Raw genomic sequence first — 15,880 nt, 5'->3', positions numbered from 1 at the left:
AGTAAGCTGATTCTTAAACAAATGGCCTTAAAGGTTTGTTAAAAGTTGCATAATCTAAAGAAAATGCTAATTCCTTTGGAAAGAAACGCATTTCCCCAATAAAAGCAGCTGTGCCGCATTTTTCCTGGGCACCTTAAAACCTAAGCAGGTCAATCCTGGTAAAGGCACTTAAGAATATCTTACTGGTTTCCTCATACTTCTTTTCAGCTTATAGTGTCTTCCAAGAAAAAATGGTTCATATTCATTCACAGGGGAAGGGCTTTCGGTCCAACTGCCAACGTTAAAGACATAAAAAGGGCCGAAACCAAGCAGTTTAAACCATTCTGGCTTTAATGACACTAAATGAACCCTAGTCCCTGTGTAATGAAGTTTTACGTATTTGTTTGAGCCGAAATTTAGGCTTAACGGAAACAATTCTACCTTGGAGTTTTAAAACGCCACGTTTCTACTATGCACAGCTGTGTAAAATGGCCGTGAAGGTATCCTCCACAGCGCTCAAATGTGGGAGGCAACTTCGGAGACTTTAAGGCTCTTTAAAAAAAGAAAAATGAGAATTTAAACAGCCAAGCTGAAAGGCAAACCAGGTACAGAGACAAAACAAATGGAAACAAAAACACATACGACATACAAAAATCAAACCCACACAGGAGGCTCAGGAGTTGTCCTAGAGTGCGGGAGAAGCTTCCTGGGAGCCTGCTGTGCACCTGGGTACCCTCATCCATACAATGAGGGGGAGGGGGGAGGACCGCTGCGGTCTTGGGTGCCCTCCTTCACCTCGGATGCCTTCTGCGAATTCCTCAGTTCACCTCACTCCTGTGACCATTTTAACGAGAGCTCAAGAGTTCCTTTATTGAAGTGTGTCTTAGATCAGATTCTGGAAGGCTTTTTAAAACCTCTGATTTAACTAAGATTCTTGGAGCCACAGCCCTCTCAAAAGGGAGATGGTAACTAAGGCATGGCTGGATGTGGTAAGAGGTTCCCCCCGGCTCCGCATCGGCAGCAGTGCTCCGCAGGCCGTTTAGTTCTCTGGAACATTTGTCAAGTGTGTCACAGAAGGGGTTCAAAGTTAATAAAATAATAAGCAAAGCAATCTAGTTCGATCCTAGTTTTACTCATTTAGGTTATTCACTTTAGGTGGCCATCAAAGCTCAGCGCTGGAGACAGCCTTCATAAATGAGCCCTTCTGTTGTCACCGGTCTTTTTAATTTGCATCTTAATACAAGTCAAAGAAACACCTTGAGGCCAAATGGTATATCTGGGGGCATTGTTTGGATTTATTTAGTTGGAAAAGAAATGGAATTCAAAGTAGGATTGTTCAAATCGCTCTGTAGACTGGCACCAACAAGAGTTTATTCTAGATGGGGTGTTCACTAGGTACGTACCTACCAGTAACATATCACCCGTGGGTGTACCTCACCACTTACCTCCAGGGCGGCCTTGCCTGATAACTTTTGCCGTGCAAAATTTATAATCTTGTCTATGGAGTTGTTTAAAAACACTTTCAAAAACCCATCCAGGATGCTGAGCTGTTCGCACGTCTGTGCCTGGTTATCCCGTCAGCGTTGGCACAGCAGCTGCTCACCGCCCGGACACACAGCGGCATCCGGTCACTACATAACCACCCGGGGACTGTTCATTTTAAGGGGATCAAAAGGAGGAAAAAAGTACATAGGGTTTGGTACAAACCGCCCCTCCTTAACTTCCTTGGAGGGGCCGGTGTGTACCTGAGGGCTAGGGAGCAGGAGGGAGCCGTGTTTGCGGAGACCGCTGCGCTCTGCGGGAGCAGGGATAGGGCTGGATTGTTTGGGGGCTCATCCCCCGCACCTGGCATGATGCCTGGACTACGATGGCCACTCAGAAAGGATCTGGCCAGTGAATGAACCAAAGGAGCTTTCCCACAAGTATGGTTTCTCCCGGGATGCCGAATTTAAATATCTTGAGTGAAGAGCTGATAGACCGGAGGGCGAGAAAGCAAAACCAGAAGCAGCTTTGAATCTGTCAGTAAGTAAAGTAAAGAGTATGGCTTCACAGGTCGTGTTTTCTGTACAGCGCTTCACTGAAGTCATTTGCATTCTCCCATTTTCTGGTTTTGTTTTTCATATTAAAACCTTGTACTAGCAGCACTGAAAGTAGTGTTATGGGCTTATCCTGTCAAAGGGCAGTGAAGGGGGACGGACGGGGAAACGGGTTTATTCTCTGTGCCCTGGGTTCCTTTCCTACATCCACGTGCTGGAAACATCAGCATTTTAACTTGAGCACTACTGACTTCACCTCAGCAAGTTTGGTGTGTCTGGTAGTGGTGTGTGTGTGTGTGTGTGTGTGTGTGTAGGGGGCAGATGGGGCGTCATTTCTTTACCTGATCCTTTAATTCTGACAGCTGGCCGGAAAGGTTGGTGACCAGCTTCATGGTGGACTCCAGCTTCTCCTGCAGGTTCCTCAGCTCATTCTGCTCTCCTTCAGAGTCACTGCTGACCAAGGACATGGCTCTCATCCTGGGGAACCAGTCAAGGTTTCTTTCCTAGAATCCACATTAAAAAAAAGAAAAGAAAAGAAAAGAAAAAGTCATTTCTAGGAATAGAGACAAGAAAAACAATCCCACCATGCTATCTTTTTGTTGTAGCGTCTTTCATAAGGCTATCTCTGTTGTTACAGAGTTAATGTGCTGTGCCTTTTAAAAAACCATTCAGTAAATATCTTTTTTAAAAAGATTTTATTTATTTGTCAGAGAGAGCACAAGCAGGGGGAGTGGCAGGCAGAAGGAGAAGCAGACTCCCTGCTGAGCAGGGAGCCCGATGCAGGACTCATCCAGGACTCTAGGATCATGACTTGAGCCGAAGGCAGACACTTAACCAGCTGAGCCACCCAGGTGCCCCATAATTGAGCATCACTGAACTCTTTCAATTCTTAGAAGTCACTTTTGACCCAAATACAGTGGGGGGGGGGCACCTGGGTGGCTCAGTCGGTTAAGATTCTGGTTCTTGGTTTTCACTCAGGTCATGATCTTGGGGTCATAAGATCGAGCCCCGTGTTGGGCTCTGAGCTCAGCACAGAGTCTGCTTGAGAGTCTCTCCCCCTTCCCCCCCACCCCCCCAGCTCAGGAACTCTCTCTCTCTCAAAAATAAATACAGAAAATCTTAAAAAAAAAAAAACCAAAAACAAAAAAAGAACTAAATACGGGGGGAAAGGTAGGTTTCTGAGCAACTTCCCCAATCTGTAAATAGGAATGCAGCCATTGCATTACATGGCTAATGAGTGGTGGGTGGTAAAATATATAGAACATAAAATTTTCCATTGAAGTCGTTTCTAGCTGTACAGTTCAGTGGCATGAAGTGCAGTCACAGTGTTGTGTAACCATCGCCGCCCTCTACACCTCGGGAACTTTGTTCATCTTCCCCATCTGAAACTGCATCCCCATTCAACACTAACTCTCACCCCTGCCAACCGCCATTCTATTTGCTGTCTCTCTGAGTCCGACTGCTCTAGATACCTCATACTGTGCTGTGTATTTTTAAAAGCATTATACTTGGAATATCATCTGCAAACACTCTGGAAGTGAAATGAATTTTGAGATCCCAAGTGTTCTGGCATTTACCGGATATGCGTATGTGTGCTTTCACTTGGTAGGGGATTGTCAAGCGGCTGAAAATGGGGAATGGGCTTCTTGTTCAGTTTCCCTCATTGTCAGCTTACGGAAATTACTGCTCTCTTGTTTCCTTTTCCTTCCAGCTTGACATCGTTGATAGCTGCCATCAGTTGGTATAAGAAAGGCCATTCAGTCTCCATCCTTTCTTTGGACATCTACAGCTTACACCTGAAGACAGTTTTTCTCACCACTGTTTAACCAGGGGGCCAGGACTCCTCCTGCTACCTCTCTTCCTTGTGCCCACAAATGTTTTTCTCCTAAAGAGTATACATCATAGCTAAGTTCTGTACAGAGAGGCAGGAATGAATAGTAAAAGCTATTCAGCACCAGATAAGGGGGGAAAAAAGGACTCAAGTCAACATCTGTCTGGTTTCATTTCTGACCCGCACCATTTTGATCTCATCAAGATAAACCGTAATTGACATTCTAACACTAATCTTGCCCATTCCCTCACCCCCTGCCAGTACACACACTCACACACACACTCACACACACTCACTATTACTGCTACTTTGTGTACACCTGAGGTCAGCAAAATTTTTCTGTATAGTAAATATTTTCTGATAGCAAATATCTTTGGCTTTGTGGACCATATGGTCTCTCACAATGACTCTGCTATTGTATCCTGAAAACAGCCACAGGCACTACATAAATGAATGAGCGTAGCTGTGTTCCAATAAAACTTTATTTACAAATGCTGGTGGCAGCAGGCTGGGTTTGGCCCATAGGCTAGAGTTTTGCCAACCTCTGTCATACCATAGAAGGCATCAGCCCACTTAGAATCAGATACAAAATCCCACAAGACGTGTCTAAATGTTAAAAAGCACCAAGACAGTCTAGCAATATTGAAGCCAAAAGAGAACTAGTTGAAAAATATTACAAAGAAGGCAGGCCACACTGGCAACACGGCATCACACCTACTTTAGAGTGTTGGTTTAGAACGTCCGGGAATCTGTACGTAGGGACTCACTAGCCCTGCAGCATCATGAGTGCAGAAACCACCTTAGTATAGTGATCAGAACACAGCAGACACTTGATAAATATTTGTGGAAGGGAGGAGTGATAAACTAGCTCTATTTCCTGCATGGGCCCTCAGAGCAAATGATTCAATGGTGAACCTCGGTTGTTTAGAATGACTGCGGGAGGAGAAAATGGTGCTCTCTACCTTCCTGTACCAAATACCCTGTGATCAGCACTTTGCATGTAACTGCATGGTAGCCTGTATCCATTTGCATCAATTTCCCACCACAGCGCAACAGGTAAAAAGACCATTCAATAAAATATCCCATTTCAAAGATGACCGGCCTAAAAATCTCAGGTGTTCCCACGTCTATGATCGGTTTTCTGCTGTGTGTCTACAGCAAAGCAGAGGAGGAGAGGAGACATTTGAAAACATTTAAGCTTGGCATTGCCACTGAGAGGCAGCTAAGTAACCTGTCGCTGATTATATTCACTGCTCCTGTGTCAGTCCTTCAGACATAGTCACACCTTCCCACCGAGGAAACATCCCATGTTCAGCGTCTGTCCAACTCTAAGGGAGGAAAGAACCTATTCTGACAGCTGCTGCTCAGGAGAGGACACCCACAGGGGACGGGTGGCTGGGGGTTACTTACTCACCCTGGGGCGAAGCAGCACGTGGACAGAGGAGAGAGGGTGTGGGCTGGGCTGATGAAACTGTGAGCCTTTGCCGAGCACGAATGCAGTCGGGTCACAGAGCACAAGACCGGCCCGGCAGTCAGAGACCCCACATAATCCACAGGGACTGCTATCAATTTTTACAGACTGCCCCCCCCACCCCCGCCCCCGCTCTGCCCAGACCCCAGCCAGGAGAACAACTTGAAGAGGAAAGATCCAATGTCCTGTTTACACTGTCAGACTCAGAGGAGCAGACGGACACACCAACGATGGGGACGTGACAGAATGCCATGCCAAGAAGGAGTTTAGAGACCATGGTCACGGTTGTATAGTGTGGAAAACTGAGCCCTGAAAGGGAAAGTCACTTGTTGTGGGGAGGGAGGACCTAACAAATTTCTGTGTTGCACAGGGGACACTGACAAATACCTGGTGCTGGTGAACTGTAAGTATTTGCTAGTTCTTTGGATTCAAATCACTAGTATAAGCATTATTTTAGGGCCCTGGAAGGAAATGTTTTAAAGATGTAACACGTATTCAACATCTACTTCAGGGGCACTTCCCTATGTGGACGGTGCTAAGGAACCAGCTGTGAGCACCGCCCCCCCCCCCAGGGTTGCTGCCTCTAGACCTCTTTCAAGTGGAAATGGCTTTCAAACCTAAGCATGAGATAGAGTTCCTGCCGTCACAGCACGTGTTATTTAATGAGAGTGGACATACACATTAAAAAAGAAGGAGGACAGTATAAAGCAGGCTATGCTTTGCCAAATGAGTGGCAGAGAGCAGGGCCAAAGTCAGAACTGACCGGCAGTGATGACAATTGGCTGCAACCCTCTCGGGAAAGGCGTGGTCCTGAAGGAGGGTGGGTGATTGGCCAAACTAAAGGCAAGCATGAGGGCATTCTCAACAAAGTGGGGCCAGCACAGGGAGGAAACCAGTTTGGCTGCAGTGCAGGAGGAGGGCCTACAGGTAGGGGCAGCTCAGACTATAGAATACTATAGAAGAGACTGGAGTGTGGGATAGACAGGCGCAGGCAACAGGAGAAACTGCGGCGCACAATGAAGAGGGCCAGGGTCAAGGGGATGGCTGAGGGAAGAAGGAAGGAAGGAGGTGACCTGGAGTCCCTGCGGGCCTGCCTGATGGGATGCAGGGGAGGGACACGTGCAAGCCGCTGTAGTGGGTATGGTGGCAAGGACTCACCTGTAGCTACCTCACTGCTGAGGTGCAATTTAGTATTAAACTGCCTGATCCGGTTAAAGAATGCATCTGAAATCTAGCTCTCAAATCTTGCAATGCTCCTTTGCTTAGCAAGCCCCGCATAAAATAGAAAACACAGATTTCCAAATAGAGTCCACATTAATGAAGTCTTCAAAAGAATACAGAAAATTGATGCAAGAGTCCGCACAGAGCTTAAAGCTTAGGCAATAGGTTCTTTTCCGTTTTCCAACAGCAAGTTACCAAATGACTACAGATTAAGAGAAGTTTTCGGTGGCAGATTCTCACCTTCTTTCACGGCATATTTGATTCCTGGACTCCTATGGAAGGATTTCAGAAAGGTCTTTGAACAAATGCAAAACGTATAGACTTCACTCTTTACTGAACATTTATAATTTCTGTGCCAGGCTCAGGGCTGAGCGCTGTGCATCTCAAGATAAGCAAGACCAGGTCCCTGCCCCCGAGATAAAGTGCACAGACTGCAGTCTTGGGGCAGGTGTTGGGGCATGGGTCCTCACTTCTGAGGGACTCCTGAGTGGTGACTGCCTAATGAGTACCTGCTGGGTGAATGAATGGGCTCCACCAGCATTAGGATGGCCGCTACTGGCATCCGTGCTGCTCATCTCAGTGGCAAAGAAGATGCGCTCAGATCCCTTGGCCTTTGCTTTACTTGTGCTTCTGTGCACGAGCTCCCTGCAGTCCTGGGGCAGGGAGCCCTGGCCCGAGTGTACGTAACACCACACACAGAAAATAATGCATCTTTTTTAGACTGTCCATTTCATTCAATGGTACATTATTAAAAATATTTTTATATTAAACTCAAACTAGGCCCTACAACAGACATGAAATTGAATCAAATTTTAAAAATAAAATGCAAAATTTAAAAGAAATGTCCTATTTGCCCGAGGCCACCTTGGGCCGTGTACCCTGATCCTAGGGATAAACCTTCGTTCTCCAGCTCAGAAGGGTCCTTCAGTGCAGAGCTGGAAAAGGATTTCTGGTCTAGATATTTGCCGGTTACCACCACACAGGTCCTCCCTCAAAGCTTTCCTCCGACTCTAATATTTAACAATGAGATCTAAAGTGGGGGAATCCCACTAAAATCCTAAACCATACGAAACCAGCTCAACTGCAGAAATGCAAGGGCTCCGGAGGGCGTATGATTAGCTTTTCTGCACGGAGGCAGGTAAACCCCCAAATCTGAGATCCTCGGTGCTGCCAGTATTTTAAATAATCATCCTGAGCTGTTAAGTCAAATCTCAAATTACCAAGGTTGCTCACCAACAGGACCCCCCTCCCCGCAGAGAATCTAAATCTTGAAGGGAAAATGTGTAGACTTTCCCAATCACTAGTACAGAAGCAGAGAGAACACCCGAATCTAATCCCTTTGTCCTTAACTCGGACTTGCAGACGAAATGCTGTGCTTGCTTGAGCATGACAGGACTCCAGTGAAGCCTGCTGTCCACGGTTCTCCAGCTCGTCGGAATCTGAGGGTCTAGAAGTGTTTGCAGAAGCCTGGCTTTGTGTGTACTGGAAATCAAACACATGTCTCAGTGTCTTGGCTTCTGCATTTTTTGAGAAAATCATCTTCAACTATGGCATTCTGTCTATACATGAATTCAGTGTGTGTGTGTGTGTGTGTGTGTGTGTGTTGTGTGTGCGCGCGCGCGCGCCTGTGTGTGTTCAGGAAGGTGGTGTTGGGGAGGCTGTGGGTTCACCGAGCGTCTGTCAGTAGCATCTGTCACTCTGGGTCTGAGACATCCCTCTGTGCTTCCCTGGCTCTCCTTGCTGCTGGCATGTCGCATACCAATGTCATTAGGCACTGTCTGCCCTGGTCCTCCGGCAATCCAGCCAGTGCAGTTCCCGTCACAGCAAGCGCTTCCTCTGTCAGAGCAGACAAACTGACTGAAGCCACAGCCGGAAGCAGGCTGACCACAAGTGCTAAAGTTCTGGTTAGTTCTTTTCTAGGTAAAGTTGGAAAAGTCCCTGCAAAGGCAAACATTGAAGTTTGAGACACGGGGGCGGTACTGACCTCTTGAAATGTCCTTGACTGGAAAGAAGGAGGGTGTGTGTGTGTGTGTGTGAGTGAGAGACAGAGAGACAGAGACAGAGGAGGAGGAAAGGAAGTTGGATTGTATGATGCAAATGCTAATCATTCTGAGAAGAGGTTTTTTTTTCTTTTCCCAGGTTCAACTGAAGAGGCTGTTCTAAGAAAGATGACTGAGGTAATCAATCACCTTCCTCAGAGAAAGTCCACTCAGGTAGAATTTTGTTTACCATGTAAACAATGGAACATTTATTGCCAAATCCCTTGTTCCTTTATAGCCAGACTAGAGAATTTAGATTTCTCGGTGGGGGCATGAGGGTGAAAGAAATGGTCATGGGAGAGAAGATGGGTCCTGGAGAAAGAGACCCGTGGCTTCTCTATCCTTCACAGCCCCCTCTGAGGAGAATCAAAAAGCTCAAGACTGTCCCTTCAACTCAGACGGCAAGTGTGTTTCTCCTTCTATTACCAAGCAGGAGGACAAACCAGGTTGTCCCAGAAAGCAGGGGACAGGAATGACGAGAGAAGGGAGGGGGCAGGGGAGGACGGAAGATCATCCTTAACTTTCCAAAAGCAAGAATATAGGACACTTAATAAACTTTAAATTACCTGCCCTTTTGGTGGATAGAGAGGATTATTTTTACTGAAGAGGACTAAAATAATTCATTTTTAGAGCTCACTTTTATAAGATCACAGCAAAAAACAAACCCCAGAATCTGCTGCTTTGGGTGAAAATGTGATAATGATCTCTAACTATGCTCAGTGATTCTAGAATTGCTATTTATAGCAAATAGTATACATTAAAAACAACTACACTAAAAAATGGATCCCAGCTGTGGACACGGCAAAGCGATCAGGGGTTGGGGAGAGGGGGGGATGAACGGGTGAAGCACAGAGGATTTTTAGAGCAGTTAAACTCTTCGGTTTGCTGCTGTAATGGTGGATACATGTCATTATACGTTTGTTAAAACCAACATAAGGTACAACACCAGGAGTGAACCCCAATGTAAACTCTGATCTGTAATTAATAGTAATGTGTCATATTGGTTCATCAATTGAAACAAATACACAACATTAATAAAAAAATGTTAATAATAGGGGAAACTGTGTATGTGGGGGGGTGAGGTAGGGAGGGACCAGTATATGGGAAATCCGTGCTTTCTGTTTTCATGTAAACTTAAAACTGCTATAAAAAATAAACTTCATTAAAAACAATCGCTCCCACACCTGTAATTTGTTGGCCAATCCCAAATCCAAGGATCCACTTCCCCCTGTTCCAAAGTACAGTGAACTCGAGCCACATACAGCATCCCTGCATTTCACAGGTGCCTTTCCTACAATAGCCCTGTGACATTAGTTTGTCATCAGGAAGAGGGATGGCCTGAATCAGGAGTCAGGTCACCACGCCCCAGTGCTGCAGGACAGTGTGCCAGGGAAGGCGTCAGTTAACCGTCCAGGGTCTCTGTTTCTGTTTTTTGAGAAAGAGATCACGGGGCTGCCCCCATGGAGCTATTGTAAGGGTCAAATGAGTGTGAGAAAGTGTCCCAGAAGCAAAGGAATCATAAATCAATGTCATCAGCCTAAGGTCACAAAGCTAGTCTAGAGTCGGCCCCGGAATCCAGATCCTGACTCCCTGTGCAGCACTGGACTTCCGTGTCGGGTTAGCTCCTTCCTTTCTATGGGATTCTACGTTGGAGATACAGATTTCTCTGACCAGCGCAGCCACGTGAAGGTCACCCACAGTGCCTCCAACTTTAGGTGTTGGAGGGGTTCTGCTCTTGAGCTCTGAACGACATTCCCAGAACAGGCCCTGTTATATAATCGTCAGCTGGGCTGGAATGACCACTTACCCTTCCCAGACTCAGTTAATAGTTGTTCTTGGATGATACAGTGTAACAAAGACCGGCCCTTGCCAGTAGAGAGAACCGCACCCATTTCTGATGAAATCCCTAAGAAAAGCCAGCTGCAGAATCACTGTTTTCAGTCATTCTAAGCCCTCAGGTGAAGTGATTTCTGGGCCCCCTCGAGACTATGAAAGAGCGGTGCTTGCCAGGCAGAGTGGCGCCGCTGGGTCCTGGGCACCTGGGGCTGCCAGGCAGAGGAAGCCAGAGGTCTCGGAGGAGGAGGAAAGGTGGAGCTGGCAGCCGCTGGCCAACAAGGCAGGGTTGGCCCAGTGGAGATTCCCAAGAAAGAACAATTAGGCTAACTTGCCCTGCTCTCAAACTGGCTCATGACATTTTGCTTAGGCAACTTCCCCTGCATTTTCAGTTAGCTAGGAATCTACCCAGAGGTTATATATGGGATTTTAGCCATTTCCATTGGTTTTCCTCTATTCTTTTCTGGATTTCATGACTTTTCAACTTTGATCTCTTATTACATTTATACAGTAATGGTTTTTGTTTTTTGCTAAGCTTACTTAAACAGCTTTCCAAATTTCTTTGCTGTTGTTTCAGGAAAAAACACTTGGCATTTACCTTTGAACCTACAAACACATACACATCTGTAAGCCTCGCTACCGGGCTGCCTCACATAAAACAGTGTTCTGTCGAACAGTGTTTATCATTCTGTGGGTTTATAGGTTGGCAAACTCTTGACTGAAGCAGTTTTACTTAAGGTTAGCCCTGCCTAGACAGACTCAAAGAAGAGAGGAGAAAATCCTCTCTTACTGTTCATAGACTCCAGCAAGAGTTGAGGGGCAAGTCACCAGCACTGTCCCTACCGTGACAGTGACTTGGAAGAAAGCAGCGTACAGCTTGAGTTCTTAAGGGTGAAAGAGATCATGAGCTGTGTGGAGATTCTCTCAATTCCTCAATCCTTTCCAGATCCCCCATTTTACTCACCTGCCCTGTGCACTCGGACCCTGAAGATTGACTAGCTTGTTCCCATAGGTCTCCTCTCTCCCTCCTGACACCTACATCCCTGCTCTGGACAAGGACCCTCTTTAATAGTTCATGAACTCCCACCAGCACTTTGCAAGTTGCTTCATTGAACTGTAGCGCTAACGGTGGCGTAAGAGACACTTTGGTTCAACTCTACTTTATAGGTGGTCACGCCAAGGCCCTGAAAAGCAGTGGGTTTGTGAAAGGAGAAATTGAGAGCCTTGTCCACCTGTGTAACCTGCACACACACAGGACTACACCTAAATACCAGTAGCTTTTCATTCCCACATTCCTTAGCAACACGCTAGCAGGCCTCGTTATCAAGAGGTATCTTCGAAACGCCTGAGTATATGTACGGTTGGCCCTTGAACATCATGGGGGTTCAGAGGCACTGACTCCCGCACAGTTGAAAACCTGCACAGAGCTTGTGACTCCCCCAAAACTTAACAATAGTCTACTGCTGATGGAATCAATAGTCAATTAACATATTTTGTATGGGGGTGCGTCTGCTTTCGGCTCAGGGCGTGATCCCAGGGTCCTGGGATCAAGCCCCGCATGGGGCTCCCTGCTCAGTGGGGAGCTTGCTTCTCCCTCTCCCACTCCCCCTGCTTGTGTTCCCTCTCTCGCTGGCTGTCTCTCTCTGTCAAATAAATAAATAAAATCTTTAAAAAAAACCAAACATATTTTATATGTTGTATGCATTATAGGCCGTATTCTTATAACCAAGTAAGCTGTATCAGTTACGGTCGGTGTTCAGATTCAGGAGGAAACGAAGGAGTTTCGAGTGCAGTTAGGGTGTCTGGGACCACAGGCGGCAAGGAAGGCAGCCTGGTGGGGTCAGCACTAGGGCAAGGAGCAGAAGGCGGGTCCAGCATGTGAAGGGGAGAAAAATACATTTTTGGAGTTACCATGTCTGCTGAGTTGGGGGAACTGTGTAAGCAAATATTTATGCACAGATACAGGCATGTACAGACCTCTTGGACTAAGTCACAGTGGGGAGACTACCGCTGGCGGTGACCGCAGTCTTCAGCTCACTGATCGGACAGTTGCTATGTGCAATGCTCCCCCTCTGCACGGGCGCACATACCGTCCCCTTGGGCGGACCTCGTTCCCTGGGCTCTAAGCACAGAAATTCCTCTCCGGCAGATTATGGCTCTGCTCTGCTCATTGTTACCAACAGTGCCTCACACCCCCTCTGTGAAGGTCAGAATGTGGAGAATCCAGAGGACAGTGCAGACCTGGGGTCCCAATGCCAACTGCTTCCTAAGAAGAAGGAGGCACCTGCGAAGTGGGGAGCAGGACGGGGGGGGACTTCACAGCCTCTAGGCTAGGGGGCAGAGCGTGTGATAAGCCCGGGCGGGGAGACATAAGCTCGGCAACTGCTCCGTGCAGCTGCCACTGACACGAACCCAAGCTCAAGTGCAGAGGGTGGGGCGAGAGCATGTCTGGCTGGCTGGGAGGCGCGGCCGGTGCTGCTGACGCACTGTTTCCAGCCACCGAAAAGCAAGTGCCAATCCCTCTGCACGTCTCCCTTGCTCTGATATTCTCGAGCTTTGCCATGGTGCCAGCTAACTGCAGAAGGCGAGCTGGGAATCGTACCGGAGTGCCTCGGAGGCCGATCGTCACGCACGGCTAAGGGCTCTTAGAGCCCAGGGGACATTGTAGTCTAGGCTCGTGGCCCCCCAGGTCAGGCCGGGAAGCTGATGAGACAGCACCACCAGTGCCGAAATCTCTGTCCCAGGAACTTATCAAGGCACTCCCTTCCTGCCAGCATCCTCACTGGAATTCCAGAATAAAAGTCTGGCCCCGTTACTGTACATCTGCACGGAAGCACAGGGTTCCCATGTCACTTTATCAGCAGCCAGGGCCGCCGGCCACCGGCCTGCCTGGCACGTGATGAAGCACAGACGAGGCGGACGGGTGGGGGGAGGTGGGTGCACAGCCTGCTGGCCTCTCCTGTAATCTAAGTCCCGGCTGCTAGGGACTCGCAATTTCTCACCGCCTGGAGCCGAGACCCTTCAGGGCGTGAAGGGTCCACGTGGACGCTCCCTTCTCCGCTCACACCGACACTGCGGGCACCCCTCCCCTGCAGACTTCCAGGGCCTTGCTTTTATCTGATTAGGAAACACCAGTCATTCCTGCTCTCCGTTTCTGTCCTGAGCGATTCCCTTTGGTCCCTTTACCCAGTTCCTCCGGGCAGAAAGCTGCCGCCCTCACTTTGGAAAGTGCCTGTCTGCAGACTTCATAGCACCAGGCTCTCTCTCGGGTCAAGAAAGGCGCAAGACTTGGGTCAGTTCCCCTTTTAAAAGAAGGCAGTGACTTGCAGGTAATTCAGTTCCCATTTTGATCTTTTGCCCTTGTTAACACATTGCTTTCTGACTGTGCTTGCTTCCTGTGTCTTCTTATCGAATACAGATAAACACAAGTGCTGAGGCCAGATGCCCCATGGCTTTTGAATCTTCCTCATAGATGTTTAGTAGTGCTTTATATGCTAAGAGAATTCATTTGCTTGGAAAATTTAGGCAAGAGGTAGTTTCCAACAAAGAGGAGCTCTGCCTTACATGGCTTTTTTGATGCAAATTGACTAGGGCTTTCAGTAAAGCATTTTCCAGGAATGCAGGCTCCTGGACTCCTATGTGAAAAAAGGCACTATTTTGTAAGAGCGGTCCACTGGCTGCCATGATACTACTTTTGATTTGGAAAATTGTTTCTTTGCTTTTATAACCCTAAACAACTAGTTTCTGAAGAGGTCAAGTGGATTAATACAAGATGGAACAAACTGGAAAATCTCTAGTGGAATAGTGTGTGAGCACGTGAAAGAGAGGGAGGGACGAAGGGGGGAGGGAGAGAAGTCAAGAGCCGACTATTTTCACTGTGAGAAAAAGTCAGCACCAGGCTTAAAGGATGATGGATCAGACACTCTAATTATCAGGGAGTTCTAACTATTCAGATGAGTCACCCGGGTGTGGAAGCCCGTCTGTCTATGGTTCTGGTGAATCTTCCTTCCCCTTGAACTTAGACACCTCTCTCCCCTCAAATAATGGCCACCGAAGGAAGTATCATTCCCTGTTCCAGGCTCAGGGGAGGGTAATGACGTTTTCCTGATTTTACCAAGTCAGAATTCATGCATATTTCAGATACACCCTTTGCAAGAGTTGGCTCTGCCTTTCCCGAACTCTAGAGTCATGTGTACCACCCCCTGTAGTATTCGACTCCAGGTGGTTGTCTAACCAGAGCAGTGCTGGTGGCAGCTCAGAGAACTAACCCCCATCGAAGGCACAGAGCTTCCATCGCGGTGATTCGTGCGTTAGCCAGTCAGCATCACCCACGAGGTCCTCTCCCTCACCCTCCTCCTTGCCCCCGGTAGGGCTTTGCCGGGCCTTCTCTGTTGTGAAGGTGGCTACTTCTCCTGGGAGATGAGCCAGTCAAGGCAGGAAAACCAGACTCAGCCTGACCAACAGTGGCACGTCCTTGACACGGAGGGTTGTGTGTGAACACAGAGGGAACCACACCGTACGTGCACGTGTCAGGACAGCTCCAGCGTGGTTTCCGATTCAGCAGACCTGATGTGAACCTCCTGGACGTGAACCTCAGCTCCAGCCCTTTCCGGCAGGGGGGCCCCGAAGAAGCTGCTCGAACTGGCTGGGCTTTAGGTTCCCATCTGTAAAATGGTAATAGGGCCACCCACAAATGCTGTTCTGGGGGTTAAGTGGGACTGTGCGTGCCAAGCATTTATTTCAGCACATACTGATTAAACAGGACCTATGATTAGAGAGTTATTATCCAATCTGCCATTGTTACGGCAAAGCGCAGCCTGGTCCGCTCCTCCGGAAGCAGCAGCCTATCCCCCGACACTCAGGCTGTGCTGGGAGGACGTTCTCCCCAGCCGGCCCGGTAGTCAGTTAACCATGCCAGCCTGCAAAAGAGAAGGGTCCAGAACAACTGCAGCTAGCAGGAGATACGGAAATATGGACGAACAAGATTCCATCCGACCACTCTGCCATTCACTCAAAAACATGCCTCTGAAAATACAACTTTTTTTTCAAGGTAGAATTCCAAGATACCGAAGGGAAATCTATATTTCATTAACGAAATAGATGCTATATATTTAAATTACAGTTTGGTCTGCTTTACTAACCTTCCTTCTTCATGTTTCTGGAGTTTCTAACTTTCAAGAATGACTTAGTCTGCTTAACAAATTAAGCACTGGCTTTTCTCTTGAGCTTGACTGTCACAGAAAATTGGGCTGCTGAATCTTCGCTGGGAACCCTATATTTGATCTTTTATCTACAACATGCCCACTGTGCAGTATTTCAATTCCTTCGGGCAAAGATACAACTAATTTACCACTTATCCAGGTTAAATACATCTGATTGTATGGCCTATCAAATCGTCGCCTATGCACGAACACATTCTCATTTCAGTCAGCAATAAAATCAAAGAATGTTAAATTATTTAAAAAGAGCG

At 47.5% G+C, this 15,880-nt stretch overlaps 1 protein-coding gene and 1 long non-coding RNA gene across 9 annotated transcripts in view; one reads left to right on the top strand and one right to left on the bottom strand.

The window, feature by feature from the left end:
• The window catches only part of LOC113257115 (uncharacterized), a 36,428-nt gene extending 26,679 nt beyond the window's left edge, over positions 1-9,749 (top strand). For 5 of the 8 annotated variants that reach the window (XR_006409815.3, XR_006409812.3, XR_008959121.1 and 2 more), the window contains one exon: positions 3,727-4,938. This is a non-coding gene — a long non-coding RNA (uncharacterized LOC113257115). Of the gene's footprint in view, positions 1-3,726; positions 4,939-8,677 lie in introns of those variants that run through there. The other 3 variants (XR_008959119.1, XR_008959120.1, XR_008959117.1) reach the window with 1 other exon arrangement.
• The window catches only part of ITPR1 (inositol 1,4,5-trisphosphate receptor type 1), a 320,227-nt gene that overhangs the window by 6,522 nt on the left and 297,825 nt on the right, over positions 1-15,880 (bottom strand). Inside the window, exon 61 of the mRNA XM_057311892.1 lies at positions 2,357-2,518. Coding sequence (XP_057167875.1) covers positions 2,357-2,518 — 162 coding nt within the window. The remainder of the gene's footprint in view (positions 1-2,356; positions 2,519-15,880) is intronic.

This window comes from Ursus arctos, unplaced genomic scaffold, assembly GCF_023065955.2.
Source record: "Ursus arctos isolate Adak ecotype North America unplaced genomic scaffold, UrsArc2.0 scaffold_14, whole genome shotgun sequence".
NCBI classification, from domain to species: Eukaryota; Metazoa; Chordata; class Mammalia; order Carnivora; family Ursidae; genus Ursus; species Ursus arctos.
The sequence above is the reverse complement of the archived record's forward strand: the minus strand, read 5'-3'. Positions and strand labels throughout refer to the sequence as shown.